Source organism: Ailuropoda melanoleuca, chromosome 15, assembly GCF_002007445.2.
Source record: "Ailuropoda melanoleuca isolate Jingjing chromosome 15, ASM200744v2, whole genome shotgun sequence".
Classification (NCBI taxonomy): domain Eukaryota; kingdom Metazoa; phylum Chordata; class Mammalia; order Carnivora; family Ursidae; genus Ailuropoda; species Ailuropoda melanoleuca.
The window spans coordinates 85,356,248-85,374,010 of record NC_048232.1 but is presented as its reverse complement, the minus strand read 5'-3'; the positions used below and the strand labels follow the sequence as shown (position 1 = coordinate 85,374,010).

General features: G+C 57.3%; 1 protein-coding gene across 2 annotated transcripts in view; it reads right to left on the bottom strand.

The window, feature by feature from the left end:
• Positions 1-1,556: 1,556 nt before the first annotated feature.
• BIK (BCL2 interacting killer) overlaps positions 1,557-17,763 on the bottom strand; it is a 17,458-nt gene continuing 1,251 nt past the window's right edge. For both annotated transcript variants that reach the window (XM_034643437.1, XM_034643438.1), the window contains exons 2-5: positions 5,135-5,275; positions 3,597-3,704; positions 2,755-2,872; positions 1,557-2,101 (exon numbers count right to left, since the gene is read on the bottom strand). In XM_034643437.1, the coding sequence (XP_034499328.1) occupies positions 2,012-2,101; positions 2,755-2,872; positions 3,597-3,704; positions 5,135-5,275 (457 nt within the window). In that variant the 3' untranslated portion in view covers positions 1,557-2,011. The remainder of the gene's footprint in view (positions 2,102-2,754; positions 2,873-3,596; positions 3,705-5,134; positions 5,276-17,763) is intronic.

The following is a 17,763-nucleotide window of genomic DNA, read 5'->3' as shown; positions in this document are numbered from 1 at the left end:
CAGGTCTTCCACCCCAGGGCCTTTGTATGTGCTGCTCCCACTAGCTGGGTGATGCTTTCCCTCGTCCTCTCCAGCCAGCTCCTCCAGAAAGGCCCTCTTCCGTATCTTATCCACCCCAGCCCCGTTTTCCCAGTCCTTTATTGCCTTTAGAACCCAGCCCCCAGTTCTTAGTTCTTTGTCTGCTTTTCTTCCCCAAAGAGAATGGGAGGTTTGAGGGACCACGTCTTCACATCCCCAGAACCTGTGCCTAGCACAGTAGGGGCTCCTCTGACATCCATGGGTGGAAAGAAATGTTGCAAACCCTAGAACACCTGGGGAGGGGGTCCCCAAATTCCTGCAGGGAGAAACCACGATATCAGCTGCACCCGGGGGCTCCATCAACAGCATTTCCATTTCTTCCTCTCTCTGAAGAACCCCAAGCTCCTTGCGAAGCTCCGGGCCACCCTGGCCACACTGAGCAGCTAAGGTGGGTACATGGTTGGGTGGGCAGTTTGTCCCGAGTGCTTAGGAGCAAGCTGGTGCTAGGTGGTTAGGGAGGACTTCCTGGAAGAGGTGTCTCTGGGTTTGGCCTTGCCACATCCCTACCTACGGATTCTCCAGTGGATCCCCAGGGCCTGGGGGTCAATGCAGCCACACAGGGAAAGTCCTGGGTCACCTCCAGGTCCATAAACTTGTTGGGTTATCTGTCCAGGGGTGGAGAGTCCTTTGGGTGGAGCAGGATGTCAGGATGGAACATTCCCAGCAAGGATCTGGGAATTGGCAAACTCTGGGCTTGCCCTGTTAGGTTGGGGGAGGGCCTGACATAGCCCCAAGGGACCATTTATAGGAAAGGAGGTGAAGTCAGGCCTCAAAGCTGTGAGGGGCCAGACCCTGGAGAGCCTGGTGGTGGCTGGGAGGGTCCCTTCAGTCATGAGGGCTGGAGGGGGCAGCTGGGAGCGGACAGGACCTGACCAGCCCGGCCGGAGGTGGTGAGTCACCGCATCTGCTGGATCGGCTCTGGGGCTGGGTGGCGGGCAGGGAAGGCTCCAAATCCAGGCCCTGATGGGGAGGAAAAGGAGGCTGCAGAAGATGGAGGGCTCACCCCAGCCCAGCAGCTGAGATAGGGGGACTGTGGGGGGAGGGGAGGGCCCTGACAGGGTCTAGAAACAGCACTAGGCCCAGGTCTGGGGCAGGCTGAACCCGCACGGCGGGTGCCCCTTGTCTGGCCCCTTCTCCCCAGCACACCTGCGTGAGTAGCCCCACAGGCTGCACTGATCCAGCAGGGAAGCTGGATGAGCAAATGTGGGGAGGGCAGGCAGCCCAATTAGAAGAGACTGACAGCCCAAAGGAAATAATCCCTAATGGTAGATTTGAGGCACTAGGCACAACAAGAGAAGGAGTAAACCTGACTGTGTTGGGCCAAACTTCGTGACAGCAGGTGCGGGAAAGAGCCTGCAGGTGTGTGATCACACACAGGTGGCTAGGCGCACGCCCCGCCCTTCCTCTCCCCTCCCCCTTGATTCTCCCGCCAGGGGCAGGATGGAGCCCATGGTGCAAACCCCCAGAGAAGACCAGAGACCAGCTGAAACCAACATTTTATTGAGCTCTCCTCACCCCTCAGAAATCTATTCCAGCAGATTTTCTCTTTGCCCCGGGGCATCACAGACTTGGGGGTGTGGCCAGCACTCCCCCCCCCGCTGCCCGCCAGAGGACCCACCAGCCAGAGGAAGGCTCCTTCCCGGGACAGGCCACCGCCCAGTGGGCTGGGGCCAGGAGAGCAGGCCCAGCCAGGCCTTGGCACGGGCAGTTAACCAGTAACGACCCCAGAGGTATAATGAATTCATTTCTCTTACAAAAAGAAAAAGACAAAAACTAGTATGAAACCTCAGTCGTGTCCCAGCACTCAGAGTTTAAATATAAAAAAGGGATCATCAGAAAACAGTTAAAAAGACGACAAAACAAACACGGCCACCGCCAGGGTGGGTGGTCAGGGGGCGAGGCCAGCCCCGCCCCCGCCCCACAGCAGCTGGCGTCACTGGAGGAGGCGGAACCCCCAGCCTAGCAGCAGCCCCAGCAGCAGCAGCAGGGACAGCACCAGCCCGCGCCCCGGGTGGGGGGACACCTGTGGGATGAAGGGGGGAGAGGTGAGGCCCTCCAGCCTGGAACAGGTGTGCTCCTTACGCGGCGCCTCCTATGCCCGCTCTGTGGCCACAGGGACGAGCCTGCGTGGCTGAGAGTGGGGTGGTAAAGAATGAGGCGGGGGGAGGGGACACAGGAGCATCTCCAAACTGGACCGGTCTGGGACGAAAACCAGAAAGATGAGCACAGGCGGGGCAGGGGGGCGGGGAATGGCCCAGGACACGACAGAGGAGGAGCCAGCCCACCCAGGCTGCCAGTCGACTGGGGCCGGGTGGGAGATAAGCTGGCGTGAGGGACCCTCCCTGGTGCCGGTGGGAGGGAGGGAGGAGGAGGGGTCAGGAAAGCCGCTCAGGAGAAGAGCCAGCCACGCCCGCCAGATGAAGGCATTCCTGGCGGAGGGAACAGCGTGAGCATGGGCATGGAAGCAGGCAAACACACCAAGAATTCAAGCACGGAATCCCTAAACCAGGGGTCTCCAAGCCAAAGACCCGCAGAAGAGGGGAGGCAGGCAAGACAAGACAATAGGGAGTGGTGCGGTCTGCGGCATCCAGAGAGGAAACGCCTGCTCCACAGCCGCAGAGAGTCACCACGTGCAGGAGGGTAAGTCAAGGTCACAACATCTCAAGGTGTATTTACCCTGTTCCTGAAGGTCAGGAAACTCCAGATCCTTACATTCTCCCTGAGGTTAGTGAGTCCGTCCACGAGACTTCGAAGAACACCTCTCAGGCCTGTCTGGTTGTAGGTAAAAGCCAAGCTGTAAGACAAAGGGGAGGGGAAGCAGGGCCATTACTGCAGGAACAGGGGCAGGGATGGCCTGTACTTTAGGGAGCCCCTGTGGGGAGAAGAGGGCCGTGTCCCCCCCACCCACCCACTGCCTCTCTATCCCCCTTCTCTGGTGGCTTCACCAATGAGCATCTCTCTCCATGGGCCATTTCTGGTCCTAAATTCATCTCATTTCCTGTTTCCTTCCCCCGCCCACCCGTCCACTCCAGTCTCGGGTTCTGAAGCAGACCACGTGGAAAATGCCCCACTGCCCACGGGCCCCAGGAGGCAGGTCCCCCCTCCAGGGGATCTTTGCTCTGACAGAGGCCTGGGCACCCCAACAGAAGGAGGCTGCCTCTCGGGACCAAGAGACTGCAACCGCTGTGGTCTCGAGGGGAAGGGTCCTACATCCCCCACCTTGAGAAATTCTGGGAGCATCTGAGAACCCAGAGATGCTGGCAAGTCATGGAAGTCCAGTGGGCTCAGAACAGAGGTCCCCTGCAGGACAGACAGCTCCGCTGAGCTCACCATTTCCTCTCAGCATTTTAAATCAAGACCCTTTCAGGAAAGCTCGGTCTTGGCTTGACGAAGCAGCAGAGAAAGGCACCTGGGTTCCGCTTTGCCGCCCAGGTGCAGGGGCTGGGGACTGCCGGTGGAGGGACTCAGGGCTGCTGGCAGGGGAGCAGTCTCCTCCTGGGGCCCGGGGAGCCGCCCACCTGTACATGGCCATCCCGGGCAGCTCGCCAACGCGGGGAAGCATCCATCTCACTTCCATCTCGTCCCCGATGAAGGCCAGCCGCATGGCCACATCGTCGGGGTTGTTGCTGTGGGGAGGGCACAGGGGATTAGGGGTGTGGCTGGGTAGTGACCCCCACATACCCAGGCCCACCTGGCCAATCAGGCCCCAGGTAGGTGGGAGGCAAGGGGTGGCACAGAGCAAGGTGCGAACATTCGCACACCCCTCCTCTGGCTCCCACTTTGCTCCAGAAAAGACCAGAGAGGTCCCATCCCCAGGTGAAGTGCGGGCCCCTCTTGTGGGAGGGCTGAGACACCTTTAGGGCCCATGTGATCGGCAGGTCGGCCTCCCTGTTACATCCTTCCTCTCCACTCCAAGGAAAATTGAAGGACTGAGAATCCTAGCAGAGGCCACCCACCTGGGGACTTGCCAGGAAAGTTGGCAAAGGTGGGCGGTGGGCTGGGCAGGTTGGGGCTCTAAAACCCCAGCCATCTGGGACTGGCTTCCCATGGGGTCTTGATTTACCCTCCCCCTTGTGTGGAGTCTAGGCCTGTTCCCTGCTCCCCAATCTGGAAACCACCTGCTGTCATCACCCCTTTCAGGAGGAGGGGCTCACCAGTTCCCTCCTCTCACTGAACAGGAATCCTGGGTGGGAAGGAGGACTGTGCACTCACACCTCATCTCCAGATCCAACACCCTCCCCTCCCTCTGGGCTGGCTTCAGCCCTGCTCTCAGGGGTTTGCCCACATTCCATCTGGGACTTTCCAGGCAGGCAGGCCTCCCCGTGGCTCCCAGGTCAGCCCCAACTACCTGCCCAGTCTCCCCGGGGTCCATGCTCTCTATTCCAGGGGTGCCGGAAGGTCGGATGGGAGGCTGGGGAGGTCTGGCTGGCGATCCAGGTGGGGGGTTGAGGTCCCACCTCTATGTCAATACCCTGTGGGACCTCGGGAAGATACCGCCCCAGGCTGAGCGTCCCCTGTTGTCATCTGCAAGTGGAGCAGCGACAGGGCAAGAGGCAGATTTTCGGGTCCCTCCAGCTCTAAGATCCCAGCCAGCCCCAAGCCCTGGGTCCAGGCCCTAATGACTCAGAGAATCCTGAGGCCTAAAGCAAAGGGAAGCACCTGGAACCCTGGGGCCGGTCCTGCAAAGATCCCCTCTTCACTGCCCCGGCAGCCCGGGCCAGGCTCCCTCGGGCTACTTCTGATTTTTCTAAACTTAGAACCATCTCATCAGGTGGCCCCAATGAGGTGATCATAGTCACCGAGGGCTAGGAGATACCCAGTCCTAAAGCCACAGGCTAAGCCATCTTGGCCCAAGGCCCCTCCTGGGAATATGCTGGAGGCCGAGGGCTCTGTGGGCTGACGTCAGAGGAAGCACCGTGCCCGGGCACAGGCCTCCACGACCACACCTGGGGACTTTCCGCCCTGGAGCCCAGAAGGCCTGCTCTTCTAACCATACCCCGAAGGTCACGGACCAGAAGTGGGGGTGGGTGGGGCCTGCAGTGTTACTGGGACCTACCTGTTAGGGGAGGGCCCTGGATCATAGTATTCCACGAGATCAGTCATGCCCGGAACCTCCAGAACTTCCGGGCCATGCTCCTGCAGGAAGGTGCTCAAAAAGAGGTTCCTGGAGAGGGGTCCTGTGTGGGACATTTCTTCTCTGGGGGAGAAAGACACAGACTGACTGAACCTCATTCATCGGAGCCAACTGTGACTCTCCTCCTCACTTTCCCAGCATGCCTTGCAGCTGGCGGTGGGCACACAACCCGGCTCTGGGCAATGAGGTCTCGGAGGTCTGACGAGAGGGCTGCTGCCTTCAACGCAGGAGGGAAGGCTGGAGCTGCAGCAGCCACTCTGACGCCAAGGTGCTGTACGTTAAGGATAACCAACGTGCCAAGAATGCGGAGGAGAGAAGGACAGAGCCTGGCTCTCTGATGGCATTCTCGAACAACTGCAAATATGTAAGCCCCAGCCACCCTAATTGTATTAGAAAAATGGAACCCAGCTCATTCAAATCACCATTCATTGAGCTTCCAGTTCCTTGCAGCCCAAGGCCCTCCTGTTACAATTGTGGATTCCCCCATCAGAAGTGTTTACGTCCTCCCCTGAAACAACTGGGTAGGAGTCTGTGACCTCGTTCACAATTTACCCCACGCCACACTGAACAGCCTTAGGGCCAGAATATAATGGGGAAGAATATGGAACCAACAGACCCGAGCTCAATCCCAGCTCTGTCACTTAGTAACTGCGCGATGCCAAGGGATGAGGCACCAACTTCAACCCACTGTCTTACAGTAATGTCCTGGGGTCCTAAAAATTCTGTAATTCTTCACATTAGCCTGCCCTGAGTGGATAGGACCCTCTCATTATCTTGTTGGATCCCTAACCTTCAAGGTAGGTATTCATTAAGACGACACTAGGAAATGTTCATGAATACGCCACGACTAAGGGACAGAGCCAAGTGTCCCTGCTCCCCAGGCCACAGTGGACAGCATTCATCCCTGAGGTGGGTCAAATGTCGGCAGGACACACACGGGCGCCCGGGGACGCGGAGTCTACGTGAGACAGCGCACATGACTTGCTTTCAGCATTAAGGGTGGTGATCGGAGACGCGAAGCCAGGGCACAGGCTCCTGGGAGCACAGAGTAAGTGTGGCCCCTCCTGGTGTCTCGGGGCGAGTCGAGACAGGCTATTCGGGAGAAGAGATGGGCACGCTGCAATGTCATCAAGGGCGCAGACCAGTACTCGAGGGTCTGGGGCCTTTGAGAAAGGAAGTCACAGAAGAACTGCATTGTTCTAGAGAGAATATGTGCCCAGAATTTGTCTCAAGCCGCTGTTTCCGTTTCCTAAGGGAGAGCCGGTAGAGTGTCAGGTCTGTTCCAGATGAAAGCCCAGCTTGAAAGACAGCTCCGGCAGGAGTGAGGGCTGGAGAAATCAAACATGTAAACACAGCCACAGCAGCCACAAAGGGCCCGTGGCCTGACATATGCCACCCACACCTGTCAGGACAGCACCTTCCCCTGCGGGGTGCTGGTGGTGGAGGGAGGGTGCTACCACCCGCTGAGTGCACCTGCGGGTGGTGTGAAAAAGCGTGCAGGCCTGAGACCCAGCAACGACCCCCCCCAAGACCATCAGGCCATCACAAGCCTGAACCCAACAGGGAGATCAGGTGGCATTTCTAAAAAACCCTAAAACGCTGCTAGCAACTTCACAGCAGCACACGTAGCGCTCTGAGTGCGCAATCCTGCACCTGTTCCAGGGAACGCCAGGCAGCAGTTAAAAGCTGTGAGGCGTGGGGGCGCCTGGCTGGCTCAGTCCGTGGAACATGCAACCCTCAGTCTCGGAGTCGAGTTCAACCCCCGAGTTGGGCATAGAGCTGACAAAAAAAGAAGAAAGGAAAAGAAAGGGAAGGGAAGGGAAGGGAAGGGAAGGGAAGGGAAGGGAAGGGAAGGGAAGGGAAGGAAGGGAGGGAGGAAGGAAGGAAGGAAAGGAAAAGAAAAAGAAAAAAGGAAAGGAAAGGAAGGAAAGGAAAGGAATGTGGTGAATCTAGATCCCTCTACACTGTAAAGTTCTTCAACAATTCTTTTGTAAAAACTAGATCATAAAACCTAGTATGGCTGGAAGCCCCTTCTGTAGCCAGAGATTGGTGGGGCGGGGCTTGCTGGAAATGGCAGACCCCCGTCCTGGGGACCCACCTCCAGCCACACCCTGGCGCTGACACCCTGTTCAATCAGTAGTCAGACTGCAGTTTTGCTTGTTTAAAAAGACAGAAAAGGGCACCTGGGGGGCTCAGTCGGTGAAGCGTCTGCCTTCGGCTCAGGTCGCGATCCCAGGGTCCTGTCATCAAGACCCGCATCAGGCTCCCTGCTCAGCAGGGAGTCTGCTTCTCCCTCTCCCTGCTGATCCCCCTGCTTGTGCGCACGCTCTCTCTCTCTCTCTGTCAAATAAATAAATGTAAAAAAAAGAGAAAGGAGAACACTGTGGGGGGGCAGCGGCAGCAAAAAGGGCAAATACATGGACTCTGGTTAGACGCCGTCTCAGCAAGTTAGAGGAAGCCACTCAAGCAATAACGACGGAGAACATTCAAGCCACCAAAGAAAATATGATCATTTCAATAAGACAGGAGAGGGATTTCTAGCAGGCATGAAATGAGCCTTTATGTAGAAAACAAAGAATCACCTTTTGTTCTGAAATTTTTTTTTAAGATTTTATCTATTTGACAGAGCGCGAGCAGGGGGAGCCGCCTCCCCGCTGGGCAGGAAGCCTGATGCGGGGCTCGATCCCAGGACCCTGAGATCATGACCGGAGCCGAAAGGAGACACCTGACTGACTGAGCCCCCCAGGCGCCCCGAGAATCACCTTCTGGAAGCACCAAGAGTTTCAGGTTGCCAGATACCAGACCGACATATAAAAAGCAAGACGCGCAAGGCAACCAGAAAATACAGTGGCAGATAGATACGTATTCACAGACACAGAAGGCTTTTAGTCAGGAAGGAAATCTGATTTGATTTAAAAGTTATGGAGAAAAATGTAAAACTCCATTGAAGGGCATAAAGGGCCCAGATAGATGGACCCAGCTTTCATGAAGGAGATATTTTAACACTGCATAGCTAGTGAGCCCTGTGGGTCCGCGTGCCCTTGAGCTCGCAGGACCGTAGCATTTAAGGAATTGGACCTGAGCTGCCCCCAGGCCCCAGGGGGCTTGGTGTCTATGCAAATGGCAATTTTCCAGGAAAAGCAGTCCCAGCCCTCCTTTGCATGGGCCCCCTAGGCCCCCCTTCCCCTTCACATCACACCCCAGCAAGGGGCTGTTCTCTTCCCAGAGGCTTCTGTGTGCTCCCACGGAAACCCCTGCCTCACCGAAGCAGTGGGGCCACAATGGGACCTCTGAACCCCCCCTTGACCCCCTGTCCCAACATCCCTCGGCCTCCAGCAGACGTTCCCAGAATCGCTTTGCACCAAGTGGGAATGGGGCCCCTGAGGCCTGTGTCTGATGAGCTCTGGGGCTGGGTGAGCGGTGGGGGGATCCTGGGGTAACCTCCTAACCCAGCCAGTCACTTGAGCTGCAGTGCAATCTTGGGCAAGGCCTCCAGGTTCCTTATCTGTTAAAATGGGGATAATAATCCCAAACTAATGGGGTTCATTTTCCAGGCAAGAACCCTCATCAAAGGCCTGTTCTAACCCCCACTGATGTTTGACCACCCACCTTGTCAGGCCCCGATGCAAGCCCTGTGGACCGATTCTAATCACACGCTCACCAGCCGGGCCTGGGCTGGCCTTGGGGCTCTAGATCTGACTGGGAGAAATCAGAGTATGGCCAGGGAGCTGGGGGCAAGGTCCCCGCAGCGGTCCCACCACGCTGGGGGGAGGCCAGTGCCGGTCACTTCCTGTCCAGCTCTACCACAGCTGCCCGCCCAGCCTCCGGTCCCCGCTGGACTCTCTCCGATCGGACCTCCACGCAGCAGCCTCCCACCTGACCCGGCACCATTCTACTCGGCTCCCCAGGGCCCTCAGGGGTCATGCCATGCTGCTCTCGGGGCCCTCTTCTCCCCTTGGCCACCTCCCCAGCCCCAACCCTGCCCGCCCCGTCTCAGACCCTGCTCCCACCACACCGGAGGCCACGTGCTTCTGGGAGCCGTGCTCAGACACTCCAGGCCCGCCCGCCTTTGCAGGGGCAGTGCCCACTGGCTGGCACTCCCATCTCCTTTGCCCACACATTCCTACTGGTCCCCAAATAACTCAGTCCTGGCACTGCCTTCCTAGCTCGTCCGAGCCAGGCTGGGGGCTCCAGGGGCTCAGGCAGCCCCTGCCTCTGCCCCTTTCGTCTCTAACCAACCACACGGTGGGTTTGCTGCTTCTTCCTCTGTGGGGCTGAGAGCGCGGACTCTGCGCCTCCAGCTTCTCCCCTTTCTAAAGGAGGGTCCTAGGAATGCGGGGCTCCCGGGGCTGCTGTGAGGACAAAATGACGGAATCTGTGTTCATGCCCGGACACCACGTAAGGCCACTAACCAGGGGCTGCCACTGTTACTAGTCAGTCGCTGGTCCCCAGCCCACAGCACAGAGTACATTCGTCGAATGACCCAACACGGCCCAGCACCGCAGCAGCTTCTGGCCCAGGAGCCTGGACTGTTTTTAAACATCTATTTTTTTTCCCATCAGATTCACAAACAAGTAGTTTCAAACCGTTCTTGGGTGAAAAGAAGGCACACCTAGCTACGCGTCCCCACCCAGGCTGCAGCCCACACGCTCTTATTGGAAGATCTCAGGACACCAATCTCGTCTCTACACAGAAGAGTGCCGCCCGCACAGCCACAGAGACACCTGCGGGGCCTGGGAGATGGAGACCCGGCAGGCTCCCAGCCGCCTGTGTGTGCTTTCATACGACATGTGACCTCTCCCACACACACTGTGGGGACAGCTGCCCCTCCTGGAAGGTGCCCCTTCAGTCTCCCCCAGCCGAGCCTTACCGTGTGTCCCTGCGTGACTTGCAGACAAGCGGGGACAGCTGGTGATGCTCTAGGGCCCCATTAATATCACCTGGTCACTGGAGTCCTGGGTGCCAGGCCAGTGGCTGCTGGGTGGACCCAGCTGAGACCTGGTCACCAGTGTTGTCCACTGGGGCTTCCCACCGACACCCGACCCCATCACCACCCCTGCTGCCCAGGATGGGGGTGGTGCACTGGTCTGTGGGGCACTCAGCATCAGGTGAGCTGAAGCCAGAAAGCCCGGACCTCAGCCAAGACAGACCAGGTTCCAGTCCCAGCTCAGCCACTGCTGTGTGACCAGGACCAGTCACCTGACTCTGAGCCTAGCTCAGAGAGGGCTCTCCTGAGTGGAAACAGCACAGCTTCCTAGAGCTAAGATGATTAAGAGATAAGCTGTTGCCCACCTCCAGCCACCCAGCAGGGGCTCCAGGGCTGGCTAAGGAATCAACAAACCCGGGGGGGGGGGGGGGGGGGGGGGGGAGGTTAGGGTCCAGTGACGTCACAAGGGCACCTAACCTATGATCTCCAGGATGTACCCCGGTAGCCCTGAAAACCGTAAGCAGGGGGTCTGCAGGTGCTGCTGTGCCGGGACCTGGAAGGCACGTGGCTACACTCACAGAGCAGGAACGGTTTGGAACGGTGCAGCCACGCATGCTGTTATTAAATGAACATAAACAGATGAATACCTCCATCTGCACAGATCATCTCCTGAAGGAGATTAGTGGAGAGGGGAAGGGGTCTCTCTGGGACAGACGTGGGAAGGGGAGTGAATTTTTAACTCTGTGCTCTTGTGTTCTTGACCTTTACTACCATGCATGTGCCAGGATCGTGTGGATTCAAAAAATAAAGCAAGGGGCGCCTGGGTGACTCAGTCGGTTGGGCATCTGCCTTTGGCTCCGCTCGTGATCTAGGGGTCCTAGGATCGAGCCCCGCATCAGGCTGCTGGCCCAGTGGGGAGTCTGCTTCTCCCGCTCCCACTACTTGTGCTTTCTGTCAAATAAAAAGATCTTCAAAAACTAAAGCAAAAAATTATTGTTTTGAGGCAAGAGCTTGAATTTTCCTGAAATGGAAAGGTAAAAGACCGTTCAAGATTTATTTTAGATGGGGCGCCTGGGTGGCACAGCGGTTAAGTGCCTGCCTTCGGCTCAGGGCGTGATCCCGGCGTTGTGGGATCGAGCCCCACATCAGGCTCTTCTGCTATGAGCCTGCTTCTTCCTCTCCCACTCCCCCTGCTTGTGTTCCCTCTCTCGCTGGCTGTCTCTATCTCTGTCAAATAAATAAATAAATAAATCTTAAAAAAAAAAAAAAAGATTTATTTTAGAGAGAGAGGGTATGTGAGCAGGTGGAGGGAACAGAGGGAGAGGAAGAGAATCCCAAGCAGACGCCGTGCTGAGCACCAGCCCAATGCAGGGCTCGATCTCAGGACCCCGACATCATGACCTGAGCTGAAACCAAGAGTCGAATGCTTAACCAACTGAGCCACCCAGGCGCCCCTGGATAAGGTCTGTCTTAAAGGTCTATTTCAGGAGTCAAGCCCCCGCCCAAGCCTCCCCACCTGGTGGGGAAGTCCGGTGTCCCACCTCCAGCCTCCCCCATTAGGAACCTGCAGATGCCTCAGTCCGTTCCTTTGAGGCTGGCAGGGCTCACTTCCCTGGTGATGGAGAAGCAACTGGGGAAAAGAAAGACAGGGAGCGAGAAAAAGGAGGGAGAGAGAAGAGAGAAAGGTGTTTCAGGTAAAAACAAAGTTGAAATTCACCCGTGGTGGGGTGGAAAGGTGGAAATTCAGTAATTTGCAAAGTGGCGGCTTGGAATGGGCCCCTGGCGCCACAGCCCCTCCGTGCTGCCACCCCACCTGCACTGTGGCCCCACGCCCTGCACCTGACCCACTGTGAACCCAGGTGGTGCAGGCAGAGCCAGCCACGGGGTGGGGTGGCCTTGGCCTCTGTGGCCTCGGGCAAGGACTGTCTCCTCTGGGCCTGCTGCGGCTGCTCTCGGTGACCCCACGCCCTTATTTGCATTGACTGGGTCCAGCCTCCCCCAGAAGGAGGTGTCAGCCCCACTTCACAGATGGGGACCCAGGAGGGGAGAGAACGGAAATTCAGAGCCTCTTGACTATGCAATCATGCTACCCACCCCCGGGCTCCAAAAATACACCCACCCAGCAGTGCAGGCCGACAGAATAAAAAGGCAGCCGCAAGAAAACCCAAAAAAAAACAAGCAAAAAAAAAGGGCGCCTGGGGGGGCTCAGTCAGGTCAGCTTCTACCTTTGGTTTAGGTCATGATCCCAGGGTCCTGAGGTCCTGGGATCGAGCCCCGTGTCGTGCTCTCCACTTAGCAAGGAGTCTGCGTCTCTCTCTCCCTGTGTGCTCTCTCTCTCAAATAAATAAATGAATCTTGACAATCACTAAAAAAGTCTTGCTCTGAAACCTGAAATGCCAAACAGTTTCCACTGAATGTGATAGTGATGGAACGAACAGACTGGGGCCCTGCACATAGACAGGGCTGGGCCAGAGCCAGACAATTCGTCCCGATCCGTGCCCGCATCACGCCTTCTGGGCACAGGAGCAGAGAGGCTGGCACGAGAACGAACGTAAAGACAGCAGCGGGCGCTGTGCAGGCTGGAGCCCTCTGGCAGGGGGGAGCTTTACCCACTCTCCACAGAGGAGTTTAGGCTAGTGCGGGGCTGCTCGCACACCCGGGGCGGGGGGGAGGAACCCCGTGAAACCCGGCCTCCAGCCCCGGGGAGGCGCTTTCTGGGCCCAGCAGCCAGTTCAGGTCCAATTTTGGCGGGAGCTGCAGAGGCCTGATTCGGCGGCAGGTCCCCAGGGCCCCACGCCAGGCCTGGCTCAGTGCGCTCTGGTTCGTTAGTGGAAATGATGCGAAACCAGTGCCCCCTCCTCCTCCCCGAATCTTGGGCCAGGCTGGCCGCCGCAAACAAGGACGGAGGTGGGTCCGCAGCAACGGGAAAGAAGTCACGGTTAGCTGCCGCATGCCGCGAGAGAGACGAGGAGCCACTGTGGTGCCACTTACGCAAATGTGCATGTCTCTCACCGCTTCTGCTCACCACCTAGAGGGGGCATTGCGCCACGGGGCGCTGGGCGGGACACCCGCGTCCTAGTCCGGCTTGGCCATTTGGCTTTGGACAAGTCCCTTAGCCCCTCTGGACCCTGAATTCCTTGTCTGTAAAACAAACGTTGGGGAGATTTTCTTTTTAGGTCCTTTCCTGCTCAAATATCTATAAAGATTCCCCAACCTGGAGAAAGTCGAACAGATTAACAATTCTCTGGATGACTGATTTTGAAACTGGCTTTACACCAGTTTACTGTGGCCTGAAGGTTTGTGTCTCCTCCCAAATTCATAAAGCCCAGGGTGATGGTACCAGGGGGTGGGGCCTCCAAGAGGCTATGAGATCCTGCAGGCTCCACTAACGGGATTAGTGCTCTTCCAAGAGAGGCCCAGGAGAGCTCCCTTCCGGTCCCCAGTCCCCCACTCAAGGATACAGGAAGTCAGTGGCACCCTGACCTTGGATTTCCAGCATCCAGGGCTGTGAGAAATAAACTTGCGGTTTACAAGCCACCCAGATCGTGGTGTTTTGTTATAATACACAGTTCAAGGGAGTGAAAAGAAAACAGGTGGTGGGGGGTGGGGGGAACAAGGCAAGGAAAATCCCAAGTGGGATTGGGATCCCAATCAAAGTCCTCGTTGACACCCAAAAGGGGGCCCAAGCGGCCCCTCTGCTTTTCCATCACCATTAGAAAGGACAGGGGGCCAAGATCCTACCCGGGCCTGCAGTATTTTAAGTTTAAGAAGCATGTATTTAAAAAAGGTTCTTGGGGCAGCTGGCTGGCTCAGCTGGTGGAGCATGTGACTCTTGATCTTGGGGTTGTTGTGAGTTCGAGCCCCACATTGGGTATAGAGATTACTTGAAAAATTCATGAAAGAAAAAATAAATTAATAAATAAAAATAAAATAAGTTCTTCAGTGTTTAAAGTAAGTAAAAAAGATTGTGCCCTGGGGCGCCTGGGTGGCACAGCGGTTAAGTGTCTGCCTTCGGCTCAGGACGTGATCCCGGCGTTATGGGATCGAGCCCCACATCAGGCTCCTCTGCTATGAGCCTGCTTCTTCCTCTCCCACTCCCCCTGCTTGTGTTCCCTCTCTCGGGGGCCCAGAGAGACAGAAGCAGCCCTCGAGGTCCTTTATTCTTGAGTTTTGGGTCTCCTCCCCCGCCCTTAAAAGATGTTATTTATTTATTTGACAGAGAGCGAGCACAAGCAGGGGCGAGCAGTAGAGGGAGAGGGAGAAGCAGGCTCCCGGGTCACCCTAAGCCAGGACCCTGGGATCATGACCTAGGCGGAAGGTAAACACTGAACGGCTTCAGGGACTGAGCCCCCCAGGCGCCCCTGCGCAGAGGAGTTTCAATTACTGACTGAATCCTGACACGCCCCCCTCTGGTCAGCAGCTCTGGGGGCTCCCGTTTCCTCCCTGGGACAAAGTCCTCAGCCCCCCACTGGCCTCGCCCTGGCCCTTTCAAACCCTCAACCTGACTTTACAGGCTCCCTCTCTTCCTCCAGGCTGGTAGAGGGGGGCCTCCTCCTTCGGCAGCTGGGGGGGGGGCTGGCACAGGCCTGGCCCACAACCCACCTCTTCCCAGCCCTCCCCAAGACAGAAGTGATTGTTCCTCATCTGAGCTGTCCCAGCACCTTCGGTAAACAGACCTGGATTGGGCACTTGAGCCATTCTAGTCTCATTAAATGTTGACCTGTCTGTCTGCCCCAGTTCAGAGCAGGGACCTAGTGAATAGGGACAGTCGGGGGGCGGGAGGGGCAGACAAGTTACTGTCAACCAGAACAAGGGATCTGGGCTCAAAGGGACAGCCAACTCCTGGCTCAGAGACCCTGGCCTTGCCACGTCCTCACGCCACGCCAGAGGCCGGCGTACGGTGCACAGTGAGGGCTCCCTAATGGGCAACTGTGATGACGAGCCTGGAGCTCAGGAGACGCGCATGGCACGCTGACCAGCTCCCTCAGCGCTGGGGTTTTCCTGATGCGTCACCGTCTGTACGTGGCAAACTCGGCAGATCTGTCCTCACCTTGACCTAGCCTCTTCTGAGCTCCAAGCCATAGACACACAAATGCCAACTTCTTCGGGGGCGGGAGGGGCCAGAGCTCTCAATTCTAAATATCCGAATCCCAGGGATGCTCTCCCCAGGCAGCAGGGTGGGCCCCTCTTGGCTCTGGAGCGCACACTTCCTCACTGTCTGGGTGACAGGCTGTCTTCTCCCACCTCCAGAAAAACAGGTTTACCATGCAGTGCCCGGCCAGGCCCTGCGGGTGTTTTGTATTGTCACACCCTAATATTGACCCTAGGAAAATCAGCTGTCCTCCCTGCGCCCGCCTCCGCACTGACCACCAGCCCTGGCCTCTCTGCGGCGGCCTCAGTGCCAACGAGGAACTGGAGGCTGTGGCCTTATTTGCTTACATTCTGCATTTCTCCCAGGGCCGGGCCCCAGCCAACCAGCGGCAGGACAAAGAGACGAGAGGGAGCGGCTACACGTGTCCACTCCGGACCCATGGCAGGCTTCCTGGCGGCCGCCGACAACAACACCCGAGCGTGCCGGGGACGTCCTTGAGACCTCTCGGAATTGTTCTGAGCAGACAGAAAAAAACAGCCGGACTCTCGTGGGATCCACTATGTGCGAGGCAGGGGAAGCAAGAGGCCATTAATTGTCTACAAATTTAATAGGTTCACTAAAAACAGGATGCTTTCCAGGGAGAGGGGAAAATACCTCCGAGGTCAGCTTCAAGACTCAACCAGTGGATGGAGCCGTTCCCCAAGCACCCCCTTTCACACAGGGGCCGGCCGGAAGAGAAAAAACTGGTGCTGCTCTCCGGTTTCTCTGCAGCTCAGCGAATCCAGCTTTCACACCTACCAACCCCTAATAAAAAACTTCGGACACTTAGCATGCACACAGCACTCCACACCCAGCCTCTCCCAGTGTGCCCAGGCTGTGCCATGAGTGTGGCTTCTGGTCCTCCCGTTTTCATGGAGCTGCCGGCTAGTGTCATGCTACATGAGCACCAAGGGGTCATTTCCATCTGTCTTTGGTGTCCTGAAACAGTCCGTCAAGGTCCTGGCACAGAGAAACTCGTAGGAAGAGAGGAAGCGCCGCACCTTTAGATGAGGTAGTCAGGGAAGACTTCTCAGAAGAGGCAAGCAAGTGAACGGGAGACGGGGAAAAAAGGACCCACCCATGGGGACGGTGCTTAAGTGTATCATCGGTCCATTTGTTTTGGGCCTCACTCCATCCCGTGGAGGGCCTCACGGGATCCCTGGTGCTTGCAGACACATCCTTGCTGACAGAGTTCCCACAAAAAAGAAAAAAAAAAAAGATCACCTGGCAGCCCTCTGAGAAAGTTGATTAAATAGGGGTCCCCCCCCAGGGCACTCTGAGGCACTGACTGAAAGCCAGTCTCCCCAGATGCTGTAGACACTTTAAACCAGAAATGAGCACAAATAAACCTGTACACCATTAACGTTGGCAAAGCTGAAGGAACCACAGCTAAAGCCATCAGTGACAGCCCTGTGACCTTGAGGTTCAAAGGGTGGGAAATCCCCAAATCCTGGCGCGGGAAGGGAAGGGTGGAGAAGAGCTGAAGCTGTGGACAAGAGCAGCACCAAAAGCCAGGTGCTAAGGCTGGAACCCCTGCCGGCTTCAGCCTCAGACTGACCACTTAAGGAACTAAGGGTAAAACCACACCAATAAACACCTAAAGTGTGCCACTCCTAAGAATTTACCCCAAAGGCAAGCCCAAGATAAGGAGACATAAGGTTAAAGCGTTCACTGTAAGGGAAGCCATTAACAGCCACCAACACTTAGCTGGGTGTGTGCCACACCTGGTGGGGAAACGTCGCAGACCCCATTCTACAGAATGGGCAAACTGAGGCTCAGAGGTGGAGTGGCCTAAAACCACGCAGCTGGAAGGTGTCTGGGTGGAGAGTTTTGGCGGGGCTCCCAGAAAACGGCTCTGACTTTTAGTTTGACAGGCTTTATGTTGCCTCCTGGACCGAAGTCTCAGTCTCTCCACCTGTGAAACGAGGCCTCCGATCTTTGGGGGCCGGCCAGCACAGAGAGCAACTGTCTGCCCCCTCCTCGGATGCGGGAAGGATAACGCTGATGACCCTTCCTTCCTGGGGAGCCCCAGCGAAGCTTCACAGAGAACACCCGATCAAGGGCCGGGCCTCAGTAGGTGCTGGGGGAAAATGTTACAACGGCGGCGGCAGCAACAACAACGTCCTGCCCCCCGGGGTGGCTCATTCCAGCGAAAATTACAGTAACGATTAACGGTTTACAAAGCTGTTTCGCGCCCAGGAGGCCGGGGCTCGCAGCGAAAGCGTACGGAGCCCGGAGCCCACCCCCCACCCCCGCCCCGGGCTTGTTTTGGCCACGCGCGGGGCTGGCGGCGGGACCCCTCCCGGCCACCGGATGGAACGCGCCCGCGGCCAGTGCAGCGCCGAACGCGCGGGCCGCTCCGGTTTGCAGAGCGAGGCCGGGCACGCCCGCGGGGCGCACCTGTGCAGGGCGAGGAGGTGCGGGGCGGCGGCCGCGCCCGCTGGGCGCGCAGTTCCTGTTCCGGACTCCCCCGCGGCCCACGACAAAGCCTGT